Raw genomic sequence first — 15,932 nt, forward strand, 5'->3', positions numbered from 1 at the left:
TTGCAATGTTGGAGGTGAGAGTTAATGCAAGAGCTGCAAGTCTTATTTGAGCTAGGACCTTCCAAAACTACACAATCATTTCACTGTGCTTTTGTAGTTGTCTTTTTTTAAAAAACAAACAAACCAGTATATCAAGTTTTAGCACTGAGCAACAACAGAAGGGCACTTTTCATTAGCCCCCTTTGCTCCCTTTGAAAAACACTCTTGAGTTTGCCTGCCCAGAAAGGCATGCTGGCCTGATGGCCTTGACAGTCACTATGTATTCCCTCCTTCCCTTTCAGACTCTGGGCAATTTGAGGACTTTGTCCTCACTTATGTAATCTAGGTGTCTACATGGCATTGAGGTATCGTCACATTCATTGCATGATCCCTGTTGGCTGGTATTACATAGCAAAGAAAGAAGCCCCAAAATAGAATTTGGGCTGAAATCCCAACTCCACTTACCTGGGAATGGGCTCCATTGAATTCAGTTGGATTTACTTATGAGTCGATGTGGTTACAATTGTGCTGTAATGCAGCAGTATGTCAAAGCTACACAAAAAGGCACGGAAAAGCACAAGTCTACTGAGAGTTTTCTTCAAAGGACTTTTCACACTCATTGAGAGCCCCATTTTTTGCCGTGTAGATGAATGTGAAAATTTAGCACAGCTCTGAAACTGTTTCTCATGAACTAGGTAATTATGCTGCACATGAAATGATCATGTGATGGGATACTTTTTGAAAGACTTGTTTTCTTTGCAAAACTTAGCACACAACTATTCCAGAAGAAGAGTTCTGCTGTACTTTTGCTTGTGTCATGCCTTGCAATTTGCCCAAGTTTTTACAGTCAAGTAGAAAATATGCCTTAAATGCAGAACTAGCTCCCCCCCCCCCATTTAAAAGCAAGTAAGTGGGCAGTGAACCAGATATGCTGGAATTAGGCAAACAGGACTAAAAAACCCGAGGCCTTAGGTTGTATCTCTGATAGCACTGTGGTGGGGAGGCTGAGTGTGTCTGTAAGGAACAGGTTAGCAAGAACACTGTTGTCTAGTACAGGCTAATATGGAAACCAAACTTTGCAGTGGCACTAGTTCAAATGCCAGGGCAACATCTAGAAATCAGAGCTCTTTTTAATTTCATATTATTTTAATTAATAACCTGACATTAAGCCACATTTACTTCTGGTAATCATGGTCCTTGCTGTTTCAGATTATTTTAATGAATAAGGTGATGAATTAAAAAGTAATTGTGTGAAATCATATGCAATTATAAAAGTTACGGCTTTAAAAAATAAGATCAGATTGTGTTAGCACAATCGGTAGAGCATGAGGCTCTTAATCTCTGGGGTTGTGGGTTCAAGCCCCACATTGGGCAGAAGATTCCTGCATTGCAGGGGGCATAGGAGCCAACTCTGGGGTGTGGGTGTGGGTGCTTGGGCACCCACAATAATATAATTGTGGGGCACCCACAAAGTCAATGAGAAAAGCCAGCAGGTGGCAGCTGTGCTGCTTCTGACAGAGAAGCAGCTAGCTAGCGAGGCACACTTTTCCTCAGGGAGGAGCTCAGAAATGGAGGCAGACAGACTCTGCCTCCGCCTCCAACTACCCCAGAAAACAGTGCCTCACTGGCTATGGAGAGGAGGAGGAGGAGAAGCAGCCGCCGGCCACCTCAACAGGCGTGTGCGTGTGATGTCACACATCCGAATTGCGTCAGCAGGCACCCACAGTCCTAAGGGATAGATGGCACCCCTGGCGAGGGGTTAGACTAGAATGACCCTCATGGTCCCTTCCAACTCTACAGTCTATGAGCCTATGAGTAGTAAAGGAGACTTTTTATTTTTTTGGACAGGGTGGACATGCACTCAAGCCAAAGTCTATGGGAAGATGGTTGAGAACACTATAAAAGGAAATTTCCGAGTAGAATTTATTGTTGGATCCTTTATTTTCACGCCTTAACTTTGCTAAAGAAGAAATTGCCAAAGAGAGTGCAGTGTTGGTATTGGACATGATTTAATAGAGTTGGCTAGGATCAGACTTGGAAGTGGTCAGCTAAACTGTGGGAACAAGACTTCACTTTAGCATTGGGGAATGCTAAGAATACAAGGCAAGAGTAGCTCTGCTGGATCAGATCAAAGGTCTGTCTAATCCTGCATTCTGTTCTCACAGTGGCCAGATAGATGTCTACAAGTACGGTATGAACTTGATAGCACTCTTGTGCTCCAGCCACCAGTATCCAGAGGCAGACTGCCCAAATTACACCTGGGGGACTCGAGTGAAATTTGAACTAAGGGTATACAAATTTGCTCATGCTCTGTTTTACTACACTACACCATTGCTTAGATTTGTGGTTTTTCCAGCGGCATCATTCTTTCAGCAAGTAGTAGGGATTAAGACAGAAAGAGGAAATCTTCTCAGTTAATTAGATTCATTATTTTTTACTTCTCCTTTTCTAACTCTGCAAAAAGGAAGTAAATGGTGTGGAGGGTTTTTTTGTTTTTGATTTTTTTTTGGAACGTTTTTTACATTCCAAAACGTTTTTGGAATGTTTTTACTAGGCACCCTTTTTAAACAGATACGTAGTGCAACTCTACTGCAATTGCAAGTTCTCAAAAGGCAACCACAAGCTATTTATTGAGATTTCTTTCATGGTAAAACCATATACTAGGGTGATTCTGTTGTTGTAGAATCTCTTGCTCGCAACCTGACTTTCTTTATCCAGTTGACAGGGAGGAAAAATGCATCTGCTGTAGTAGGCTCCATCCATTGGGGTCTTCCTGACCAGGGTTGCTACCTTGCATATTTCAAAAGTCAGTGGGTTGAACTGCCTGAGGAATCTTAACAAAATCACAGACTTGAAATGTAAATGATAAATTGCTCCACATGTACTATATTGGTTTTTTTTTATAAAAAAAATAGAAGATTCAGTGCTACCTTTTTATAATGCATTCTTGTATTTTCTTTCTCAAATACAGATGCGAAATAATTTTATATCACTAATTGGGCTCAGTTGGATAATTACATACTGATTTTCTGAATTTGTTAAAAGGCTGGCCATTCTTGTTTGCCGTGGTTATTTGCAAACAGGTTTTGCATGTGTGCAGAGTGTTATTAATGAGAGTGCATTTGTAGAAATAGGCTTCTGTGTTGGATATTGAATGCATCATTTAGTGATAAGGTCAGACAATAAAACATGTTGATTTGTGTATATTGAAGCTGTATATCAACTGAACCAAATGCTTTCTCCACTGAGAAATCTGAGAACATAAAGCAACCAGGTGTAAATTGCTTGACTTACATCTCTGCATTTATTTTAAAAAAAGGTTAAATAAGCAATATTTACAATTAGACACACCATGTATTTTTGATGACCCAACTCACATACAATTTCTAATATATTTGTACTTGAGGATTATTATTTTTAACAAAAAATTGTTTTTCTTCATGAATGAGTCTGATCGTGAATGATGCCCCAAATTTGACAGTGATCTATAGGAAAAGAACCTAAAGAAGCTGAGAAATATAAGCAACATTGTGGCTCTTGGAAGCTGCTTTGCCTTACTTTATTGGATTTTCAAAGAATTAATCCAGATTATTAAAATGATTTTCATTTCCCCAAATGTACTGAAGACAAAACAAAGATGATGCATATGGCAAAGTCATCTCCTGTTCTTGTTGAAGGGAGGATTGTAAAAAATGCAAAGACCTTGCAAAAAATTGGGAATTGCTCAATCACAGATCGTTATCAACAAATAACAGCCACTGTAGTTAACAGTTACTATGGTGGCAGGTGGAAGTGAGAGCACCATATTCTCTGTAAAGAAAGGGGTGCAGGTATATCTGTCTGTTCTAAAGTAGGCATGTCTCTGCTTGCAATCTCTTGTGCCTGCGGAAAAGGCCAAGGCAATACAAGGCAGAGACTGGAGATGTTAGCTGCCCTGGAAATGTTGATTTTGAACAGTGATATATTTGACAGATTTATATCAGTTTTTAAAACTTTCAGCAATCTGCTACCAGTTCAAAGCAGATCTTGTCCATAACCAGTGGAAGCCATCCAGCTAGATGTATGTTTGAGTGTGGTGTTTGCTCAAGTTTACTTGAGTGCAGCACATACACATGCATGCCTGTGTGTGTGTACACACGTCAGTGTTCGGTATATCAATATACCTGTGTGTGCACTTGGCATAGCTGTCAACTTACAGATTTGAAAATAAGGGACCAGCAGCCTTGAAAATAAGGGACCAGCAGCCAAAATAAGGGATCTGCAGCCTCGCCTGTTCCAGGCACTCCAGTCTTCCTGTCCTCCTGCAGTCTGGTCAAACTCATGCTGGTAGCTTCGAGAACACTGTCCAACCAACTTTGTAACCAGAGGTTCAACTGAATAGAATCTGAATCACATGCACCACAAGGCCTATGCAGCCTCAACTTAAGATGGCTCCCCGGCCTGGCTTTGCACTGCAAAGTTTGCAGCAGCACGTGCAACAAAATGGCGTCCAGCATTCAAAAAACCCCTCAGCTTGCATTAACTAGCCACACACAAGGCATGCAAGCTCCACCCCCCAGTCGTTCTTAGACTTCTTATTGGGTGAGCAACACAGCCAAGCAACACAGTTGGAGCCTCCCTCCTCCCTGACCGGCAGGGAGGGAGGGAGAGGAGCTGCTTCCTTTGAAATTTAAGGGGCATCATTTAAGGGACATTTAAGGGACATCCATCAATAAGGGACAGCAGCGGGACATGGCGCTGGAATAAGGGACTGTCCCTTCAAATAAGGGACACTTGACAGCTATGGCACTTGGGATTTGTATTGGGATGGTCAAGTAAATATTTTAGATACCCTTTTTTCCATAAAAAAATTTGAACCTAGAAAGTTTGCCAGTATGTGTAGCAAAAGTAATATAATTAAAAAATTCTGCTTTCCCAAAGAGTTTCTTCATACTCAAGCTTGCACAGTACAAGGCTTAGGTCTCAGAATTCCTTCAATAAAAACAAACAAACAAATAACAACAAAACCCATACAGAAATTAAAAACAGCTGAAAACAATTTTAAACAGTATTCAGTCAGTATTCACAGACAAGTGGAATTTCTGTGTGGAATTTGTTAAATGTTCATGAGAATGGATTTCCATGTGGTGGCCCAGAAGTATACAGTTCATCTGTGCAGGGGTGTTTGTACATGTGATCCCTGTGACTTGTGTAGATGCAGTGGCTCAAAGAACCCTAACAGCTTGTTCCATACTAACATAGTAAGTTCTCGCCTCCTTTGTATAATATCCATCTGAGAAAGTACAATCCTGGAAACAAATATTTCAATATCTGATTTTTGCTTACGGTCTGTCAGGACTGGTCCTTATGCCTGATGAGTCTCTTGAGTTCATAGAATGCAAAGATTCTAAAAGAAATTAGTTTCTTCAACCAGAACTTTCATTCTCTCATAGGTAAATTATTATTTTGAAAAAAGAAGAAACGTCTTAGTACTGACATCTGGATTAATTATTTTTTTTTAAAGGAAGCTTAAATTGAAGCAAATGTTTTTGGGAGGTTGGTTTTTCTTTTAACCCAGTCTTTGTCCACTAGTGTACATTTTGTCCTTAATGATATTCAGCTATGCTTTGACAGGTTGAGGCAAATTAATTCCTGATGCTTTCTTCACCATCCTTAGTGGGCTTACCACTGTGAAAAACTCAGCCTGATACCACAGTCTTTTGCCTAGAGCACACCTTCATATCAGCAGTACATCTCCTACAAATATAAGAGAAACATTGATGTTCTCTGTGAGTGGAATGGAGTTAGCAGGTGCTGTCATATTAGATTATTTCTTATTACTTTGATTCCACATCTGGAAGTGAGATTTTAAAAAACCCAAAAAAACTTTGTTCTATATCCAACACTTTTCTGAAACAGGTGTAAAATCTAGCCTGGTTACCCTTTCCTTTAGGTGTCATTTATTTTTAAACTCTTGGCCACCTTTTCTTCTTCGGGCACGAACTGTGCCATTCATATAGGTCAAGTAAGGGAAGTGTGCTGATTTTCCATCTGTGCCAGAACTCCTGAGGTGAATTAAAATAGCATAATGGCCATTTTTAAATAGAACAGTTTACTTAGATGTAGTCTTTAGCTTCTAGAAACCCTTATAGTTATTGTTCAGATGAAGTCAGTGGAACCAACATATTTGTTCCAAACTTCCAGTCTTGTAATAAATATATTACACTTGCTGTGAGATTAGATACACCATGAAATATTCTAACCCATTTATTTGTTAGATACAGACAAAGGTAAACTGGCCAATTTCAGTCTGGTTCCACAGAGAAATAGAACCTGAGGCTTATTTTCCATTAGTTCTCGGTCTTTAAATTCTGTAATAACATTTTGTGGTTCTGTTGTACTGGTTACTAAAACTAGTCAAGGAAAATTAACCTAAGACTCTTGTCTTTTCTGTTTCCCCCTTTTTAGATTTATTCTCTTAAAGCTTCCAGGCTAAGGCTTGGAGAACCCAGCCATCACCATTGAGCCCAGCAGCTGGAGCGGCAGCGAGAGCCCTGCCGAGGACATTGAAAGAATGAGTGATTCTGCAGATAAACCAATTGACAATGATGCAGAAGGTGTCTGGAGCCCAGATATTGAGCAGAGCTTTCAGGAGGCACTAGCTATATATCCCCCTTGTGGGAGGAGGAAAATCATATTGTCTGATGAAGGCAAAATGTATGGTAAGTCATACAGATCCAGCCATTTTGAAAACATTTCAATAAATATTATGTAAAGTTGTTCATGTGTACAAATTAAAGGGGCCACTTTCTTAAGAAATAAGCAAGTGCTAGCCATCATTATTGAGCGAGCTAATGAAATTAGAGGCATTTCGTTGCTGCTTTATATCAGGACGTAACAGAAGGGAGAATGACCACACTGACCAATAATTTTAAAAAGGAGAAGAAACTCCTGTTGTGGTAGTTTGATCTGTTGTAAAAGCGTGGCAAAATCGTTTTGCTTTTTCTCCTTTTTCCTGATGGAGCTGAGAATTCTATGGAAGTGTCTATTACAGGATTTTTAGAACTGATAAATTGCTTCTTTATATTAATCTTGAAGGTTTCATCAAAAGCTTTAAATACCTTCAGATAGTTTTGTGTGTTTAAAAGAAACATGAAATATTAATTCATAAGGTGGTGTCCTTGTTTGTATTGAAAATACATACATCACATTAAAAAATGTGATCCAACTTGAACTTGTATTTGGCAATGCATTTGTAAGAGCTCAAGGGTAGATAAAGCACTTTTATTGTCTACAGTTTATTGTAAGTTCACTAACTTCCACCATTGTTTCAGTTAAGGCACCATAGAGTCTTTTCTTCCAAGTTGGGCTGCCATAGATTATCAGTTGTGCTGACAGTATTTCGTACATATATTTGATGTTTATCCCAGCTAGGGGATAAGTTGTTTTTACTTTTTGTTCTTTCCGAGTTGCTCCAGCTAATCTCTTGACTTTGGAGACTTAAGCTTCTTTTCCCTTTCCTTCAGTCCCTTCCCTTTCAGAAAATATTGCTGACTGCAGAGTCCCGCCCCCCCCCCCCCGTTCTGGCTTCTCGCATTGTGGAAAGCAGATGGCAGGTTGTTGCTGCGCTCTTTATTCTCCCCTAATCACTGAGTGTTTAGCGATTTCTGTCTTTTGTGCAGCTGGGCTTTCCAAGCGATGCGGAATCCTTACCTGATGAATCTTTCTGTGAGCATTAGAGAGCAACTTATTCCTCCACAATTGCAAATATGTTTCGCACAATGGGGTGTTTTGTCTTGAAACGCAGGCTCTTCCCCAGAAAGGATCAGTAGGAATCTGCAGAGCAAACTAGCATGCACTGTAAGTGGAAAGCAGATGGTATTGCAGCTGCCACCAGCTGTGTACCCCCCTCCCTCTCCCCCCCCCCAGTACTGGTTGGATGATGTAATGGAAACAAGGGGGAAAAATTCTTTCTGTGGTGTTGGAGTCTCTCACAGCCTGTCAGTGTCACAGAGAGGGAGAAACAGACCTTAAGGCGTTAGTTTGCAGCTGTCATGTGACCCTTGAAGCCAAATGAAACATAATGTCTGGAAAAATAGGCTTCTGATGAAGCATCTCAGCTGCTGTTGGCAGAAACTTTCGAGGCCTCCTTCCTCCGGCTGCTGGATTCCCCCCTCCCCTTCTTTCAATTCGTATCAGACACCACAGTTTTCCTTCTTTCCTTGGCTTCCCCTCCCGACACTGGTATACTTCCGTCATTTTTGTTATGTTTTAGTGATCCATGTGGTGATGGTAGTTTCTTATCACGAAATGAGGAGAAATTTGTTTTATGTGGTGGTTACATTCCCTGAAGAAGAATACCGAGAGGTTTTCTACAAAGGAGGCTTCATATGATTAGGATGTTATAGCCCAGTACCTGAAATTCCTTCCCTCCCTCCTGGAACTAATTGTATTATAAATTAATTTTTGAAACAGGTCTTTTACATGTGGTGCATTTGGATCTGTTATTATTATCATTATTCATTAAATTCGTATACTGCTCTTCATCCAACAATCTCAGGTTCACAGCCTAAAAATACAAGACGAAAACATAAAATACATAATAGAAACAAGAATGAAAGCAAAACAAACCAATACCCCCCCAGTAGCATTATTTTTCTGTAGTTGCCTGACAAGAGAGCACATATGCATGTATGAGCATATCTCTGTACACCCGTTTCCACTAGAACTTGAACCAGGTAAGATTTGTCCAATAGCAAATCCAAAATAATTGTAAAACTTGAGAAAAAGATCTGGGTAGGGGAGCCATTGAGGGTACTGTAAATATAGCAGTGAATTCATTATTATATTTTATTAAAAATATATATTTATTTATATTTATTTAATATTTATGCTGCTTTCAATGTCCTTTCAAGGTGGCTCACAGTTTCAACCATAACACAACACAGTAAATCAGCGCTATCAATGTAGGCATGATGAAATAACACATTTTTGTAAAACAGGTTCCCTTATTATGTGTGCTCCCTGATTGTCTTGAATGTGCTTCACCTATGAAGTTGGTCTGAAAATCACAGAAAGCCCTAGGCCCGATTTAAAAAGGTGTGTCTTCACATCTTCCCTAAGACTCGATAAGAAGGGAGCTAGTTGTACCTCAGTTCTACAGAAGAGTTCCACAGAAGGGGCACCTTCCCCATCCCACTGACCCTTCTGCTACACTTAGCAGCTGGAATCCAAGAAGGTCTCCCCAGCAGTTCTTCAGGCCTTTTAGCATATTGGCATCCATGGGGGTGGTGCTACAGGATCCCAATTGAAAGCAATTCTCACCACTCCTGGAGGCTGTGTTCTGCATTATATCTGCAGTTTTCAGACCAACTTCAGAGGTGGCCCCACACAGAGTGCATTTAAGTTATCGGCATTCCTTACTGCTGACGCCACCTGGTTTTCTTGTGACAGTGTACAATAAGGGAGTACCCACAAGCAATGAACCTGTTCTTTAAGAGAAAGTGCAACCTCAAATCCCAGGCATAAGAAACACCCACCAACAATGCCTGTATCTGGCTGGATTTCAGCTTCAGTATGTTAAACTTCATCCAGCCCACTACTAGCCCCAGACACTGGTCCAAAACTTGTACACCTTCACATGATTCAGATGGTATGAAAAGAGGAGAAACCTGGTGGTATATTGGTGACATTGTGCCCTCAGTCCTCAGAATGACAGTCCCCAGTGCCTTAATGTAGATGTTAAAGAGCACAGGGGCTAAGGTAGAACAGATCTGAGTATGTTTAGAGGAGATTGAGAGGAGATATGATAGCTGTATTCAAATATCTAAATGGCTATCACATGGAAGATGGAGCAAGCTTGTCTTCTCTTACGCCCAAGGGAGTAGGACCTTGAAATAATGGATTCAAGTGACAAGGAAGGAGATTCCAACTAAACACCAGGAAGAACTTCTGATAGTAAGAGCTGTGGAGCGCACTCTTTCAGAAGGTGGTGGACTCTCCTTCCTTGGAGGTTTTTAAGCAGAAGTTGGATGGCCATCTGTCAAGGATGCTTTAGTTGAAATTTCGGGGGGCTGGACTAAATGACCCTTCCACTCTACAATTCTATGATTCATTGGACTCCCACAGCATACTTGCAAAAGGGCTGATCAGCATTTTAGCGAATATATCAAACATGGATTTTTATTTAATTGCTATTACAAAACTGCTATACACAGTTAGATTTTTTTAAAAAAAAAACACATTAAAATTCAGTTGGTATTTTTATATTGTGGCAATTCAGTGTTCAGATTGTAGCTGAGCTTTGATTTACGGGACTGCCATAATTCTGGAAAAAAAGAGAAGTACTCTGGGGAAATGCAGATGACTGCGTTAGTAGAATTTATATCCTGACTCTTTCTCATTGGATGAACTCATGTTTTCATTCTTCAAGCTGAGCAACTGCTTTGTAGTGTTTGAGGATTTATTGAAACCATGCTATGTTTTTGAGGACTTTATAATAGAGTCTTATGGCCCTAATAGCATAATTGTTCTCCAAGGATTTTGAAATCAAAACACTGTAAGTGTTTTTAGATACCGTGTGGAATAATAATAATAATAAAAGAATACCTTCTGGTGGCATTCTAAGCTTATTTATAGCGGAGATATTGCTGTATTTCAAAGCTTTGACAGAGTTTGGAGTATACGGTAATTTGACAGCCACCCATGAACCATTCAAGACAGAAGTTCAAAGTTAGTACCAGTTTATTTTCTGGTTGAAATTGTCTTTAAAGTGATAACCATCAGAGCAAAGAAAGTGGGATGGCAGTAGCTATTTTTTGATGGTAGAGGTAGGGAGAAGAAGTGGAGAAAATGTGACCAAACTAATTAAGAGGTTGCTGTAGATCCTCTTAAATCTAATGGATGCTTTTTAGTCCATCGAATGTTTTGCTCCTTCCAAAATTTTCACTTCTGGAGACTCAGGGCTAAAGCGTTCTGACTGTTTCAGACTTTTATCCTACCCTGTGAGTTGTAGGTGTGCCACCCAGGGCTAATTGACTCTGAATCATTAGCAGTTCATATGTTGTTAAATAATAAAATCAATCTCTTGAAAAGAAAAGCAACTCTTAACTCAAGCAGTCAACATTTCCTTTGTGAATTTTTTGTTGTGTGGTGGCTACTTCTGTTGATATTTGTACCATGACAGATGCAATTAAAAATACAGAACATTTCCTTTGATTGTAATCTTGACTCTGGTATTATTCTCATTCATTAAATCCAGTAGTCGTGGCCTTTTGATTGAAAGTTAGTTGGCTGATCTGTATTTGTGGTTAGCTCAAAGTGTTGGCCTTTTTTGTTAGTTTTTTTCTGGTGATCCCTATGCACTTTATTTTCAGGATACTTGCCCGTATGTGTCTCTCCTTCAGAAGGACTATATCCAGAAAAGGCACTAATTTTCTCTGAGCACTCTTTTGATTTGTAACCTGCATTTGTCAAGGAATTATGGGTTATGGTTGCTTTGGGCTTTATATGGAAAACATAAATTGAAGGAGTGGGGAGAGAAAGAAAGGTTAATGGAGGATTAGACTGGCACAGGTGTGAGACGTGTTCTAAGACAACACCTAGAGTTTGGGTAATGATGATTCTCTGGTGGTGAGGCAAGTTTGTCATGAATTTACTGCTCTGCCAATGAAGTTCTAATTGGCCTCAATTTACCCTTCGGAAGAGTGTAACATTCAAATACTTTGAATGCTCAAGGTGCACCAGTAGGGTCTCTGTGTGTTTTAATTTGAAGATCTGCTACAGAGAGGTGCTGACTGAAAATGAACAGACACCTAAAGGGGGGGAAATGCATTCCCAAATTAGCGGTAATCTGAGTTTGTATTGTACCTGATTATTGGCATCAATGATACAGTGGTGCCTCGCAAGACGAAATTAATTCGTTCTGCGAGTTTTTTCGTCTTGTGAATTTTTTCGTCTTGCGAAGCACCACTGTGTATTGACGGTTTCCCATAGGAATGCATTGGCAGTTTTTTAAAAAAGGCGCAAGACGTTTTCGTCTTGCGAAGCAAGCCCATAGGGAAATCCGTCTTGCGAAGCAACTCAGAAAACGAAAAACTCTTTCGTCTTGCGAGTTTTTCGTCTTGCGAGGCATTCGTCTTGCAAGGTACCACTGTATATTTCCATGCCTCAGGTTAAAATGCTACTCTTGGAGGAGTCAAATTTTAAATCCCTGGTATGAGGCAGTGTTATTTTAAAAGCTTCATTCATATGTAGAATTATTGCTAAAATGTTTTGTAGGTGTCCCTTTTTTAAAATAGGAGAAGCAAAATGTTTTAAGTTGTCATAATTGTCTGATTCACCGCTAAGTGTATGGGATTTCCCCCCCCCTTGTTCGTTTTAACTTAAAGAAGTTCCATTTTCATTACTACTGCTATAAAAGTGTAAGTCATAAAGTTTGCACAGCATTAAGGACAAGTATATCTGAATCCAGAAGTAGCATTGGAAGAGATGAAATGCCAGATGTGAAGTATTGGGTTGCATGTTTATTCAACTGTTACTGTAATCATTGTACAAAGATGTAGCCTTGCAATTTCTGTCTCACAGCAACATACACAAAATATACCCCAGTGATGAGGCCTCTCGGATGGTAGCTGGTGGATAAGTTACAGTACACAAACCCGTCCACACGTATTTTTGCAAACTAAATGGTTGTTATGCAGACATTATATTCGTTTGTTCAGTTGTTTATTTGTCACACTTGCATTCTGTCCCTTTGTTAAGCAGATCAGTAGTGAACATTTCTTCCCCCATGTTATTCTCACAACAACCTTGTGAGACATCTTTGGCTGGGGGAGAGGGAGGGAGTCATGACTAAGCAGGGATTTGAACGTAGGTCCTTATGGCTCCAACATGCACTTCACATTTGTTATGACACACTGTTTCAGCTCATACCAGCTACACTATGTGAAATCAAAGGTTTGATCAATGCACAAAAACGTTCATGAAATGAAATGCAATTTCCAACAAGCTTATCCACTAACAGCAGCAACAACAAGAATAATATCCATCTGGCTGGGTTTCCCTAGCCACTCTGGACTGGGGTACCAATAATAAAATTATCTTTGCTTTGTATGAACAGAAGAATAGACTGCATTACTATATACCAGGCATGTCCAACAGGTCAATCACGATCTACCGGTTGATCATGTGGTGTCCATGGTAGATCAGGGTTGATTGCGTGACCCTGAGCAGTTTGTGGAATGCTCTTCTCAGGGAGGTTCATCTGGCACCTTCATTATTATAGGTGCCAGGCAAAAACGTTCCTCTTCGGGCCTTGGGCCCCTGACAGTCTATGTCGGGTCAGCAAACTTACCGCGCCTCAGGTTGGTGTCTCCAGTGCTGATTGCGTGGTGGGCTGGAGGGCGGGGGAGCGCATGCCCATACGCGTGCGCACACGCTATTTCCAGTGCACTTCTGGGTCGGAGGAGCACCGGAATTAGCTTGTGCGCATGTGCAGGGGCCTCCTCCGACCCGGATGTGCACTGGAAATAATGCTTGCGCATGTGCAAATAACGCTTGTGCGTGCTCACAAGCTATTTCTGGTCTCCTCCAACCCAGAAGTGGGCAGCCGCACAGCACCGGTAAGAGCGGACAGCGGTGGCGGGGGGCGCCACGGACCGGATAAATGAATCCCTCAGGCCTTATCCAGCCCACGGGCCTTAGTTTGGGGATCCCTGTTCTATGTCCTCTTAAATGTCTTTGTGGGAAGTGGGGCATTATTGTTTGTTTCGTTCTTGTTCTTGTTTTTATTATGTTTTTATTCTGTCTTTTTATGTTGTGAACTGCTCCAAGATCTTTGGATGAAGGGTGGCACGGAGACTTAATAAATGATAATAATAATAATAATATCTGTTAGCTGTCTGAAGGGATTAAATCTGTCTTGTCTTTTCTGCGATGCTGAACGTGATATTTCAGGAGGAAAGCTGGCCAGACGTTCACATGCTAACGCTACTACAATGGCACTGTTTGTGTAGACAAAACAAAAGAAGTTTACCTTCTAGTGTTCATGTAAGGATGAAATTGGATCCAAAGATTTGATTGTCTTCAAGAGACCTGAAAAAATCCACTTAAGACATGTTGTCAACTTGCTTTGATTGGCGTAGTTGCAGGTAGAGATTTTGTCCATTGAAAGAAAAAGCCCTGCAAATGGAAGACTTTCTTTTAAAATATTTGAATCGTACATGGAATCTTTTGCTTGTTTCCACACAATCTGTTCATTCCAGTGCAATTTCCCTTACCTTTCCTTCATTCGGAAAGGAAGAGTGTGCAACAGGAATTTGCTTGTACCTGATTGTAGCCTACCTGCAACGCAACTACAATCTAGAGGTGGCCTTTCGGTAGCTGAAACAGGGGTAATAATAATAATAATAATAATAAATTTATTTATAAAGTGAAATGCGTTTTCCCCATAAGATACATGATGCCCTTGGGGAATGATATAATTAGTATATGCTTTTTGACACTTAGGACATCTGGTTTTGAGGCCCTGTTGTGTCCTTGTTTTGTTTGTTTGTTTGTTTGTTTAACTGCTTTAAAAAATTGCTTTCAGGGGCAAGGCAGTATTTTTGACCTCCTAACTCCCATCAGCCCTGGCCAACGTGGCAAATTGCAAGAAATTATGGGAGTTGTAGTTCAAACACTACACGGGAGGGCCATAGGTCCTCCCATCCTACTTTAAGGTGTTGACAACTCAACCCAATACAGGGTTTATCTGATTCAAATACAATATTTGATGAATTATTGTATTTTAATATTTTGCCTTTCGAAAGTTGTTCTATAGTGGCACCTGCTAGAAAGATTGCCTCTGCACAGGTATTTAAGCAGCCTGACAGCTAACTAGTGACAGGTGGTCACATGCTCTTCCCCTTTTGCCTGCTGCTGTTGGTTCCTACTTTGGACCTAGAAGCCCCTGGGCAGCTGTGCCTGAAATTACCATTGCACCATCATATTGAAATGGGTGTAAAGGCTGTTTGTTATCCTGCCTTGATCAGTTGAAGGTAAGGAGGAGGATGAAGCCATACATGAGGTTTCCATAAAGAGCTAAAATCTGTTTTAGTTCCTGCAAGAGGATCATCCAGCCCTGCCCCAACGGAAAGGTGAAGCCCCCTTACTTTATAAATGTCCCCGTATAGCACAGTGGTGCAGGAGGAAGGTTTTTTGTTGTTGTTGTTCAGAGGAAAGCTTACAGCATTTGGGGCTTTCTAGCTTTGTGAGAGGAGAAGTAAGATGTGTTTAAGACATAATAAGGTGTGGAGAAAGTGGATCGGGGCAAAATCTCTTTTACAACACCAGAACTCATGGGCATCCAATGACGCCGAACATTGGAAGGTCCTGGACAGACAAAGAAAAAAGGTACTTCTTTACACAACCCATAATCAAATTATGAAATTTGCTCCCACAAGGTGTAATGATGGTCACCAACCTGGATAGCAGTGGCTTCTAGCCTTGATGGCTTTCCCCCCCTTCACTGTCAGAGGCAGTATGAATAACAGTTGCTAGGGATCACAAGCAGGGAGAGTCCTGTTGCCCTCCTGTCCAGCTTGCTGGCTTCCCATAGGTCCCTGGTTGGCCACTATGAGAACAGTCTGTTGGACTAGATGGTGCCTTTGGCCTGATGCAGCAGGGCTCTTCTTAGCTTGTGTTCAGCAATGGCTGCTTTAGTGTCAGATCCAGTTCTGACACCTGTGTGAGGGTACCACCTGTGACCTTATCTAAGGACTAGGATGCTTAAATATACTTCCCCTTCAGAATGGTAGCTCATGTGACCATAAGCCACGAGCAGATGTACTGAATCTTGAAGGTTTACTCGCATGTAACTAGGTTTCGGTGCTGGTTAGGCAACTCCATAGTGCACTTCCTGAAACACCAGGAAACTTCTGTAGTCCAACGCAATGTTTGGCAGGCAAGATTGGATGTCACAAAGAAGCAGACAG

General features: G+C 40.8%; 1 protein-coding gene across 35 annotated transcripts in view; it reads left to right on the plus strand.

The window, feature by feature from the left end:
- Positions 1-15,932, plus strand: part of TEAD1 (TEA domain transcription factor 1) — a 167,329-nt gene that overhangs the window by 60,993 nt on the left and 90,404 nt on the right. For all 35 annotated transcript variants that reach the window (XM_083423017.1, XM_083422993.1, XM_083423016.1 and 32 more), the window contains one exon: positions 6,427-6,680. In XM_083423017.1, coding sequence (XP_083279143.1) covers positions 6,533-6,680 — 148 coding nt within the window. In that variant the 5' untranslated portion in view covers positions 6,427-6,532. The remainder of the gene's footprint in view (positions 1-6,426; positions 6,681-15,932) is intronic.

Source organism: Podarcis tiliguerta (genome assembly GCF_965153285.1).
Source record: "Podarcis tiliguerta genome assembly, chromosome: 1".
Taxonomy (NCBI): domain Eukaryota; kingdom Metazoa; phylum Chordata; class Lepidosauria; order Squamata; family Lacertidae; genus Podarcis; species Podarcis tiliguerta.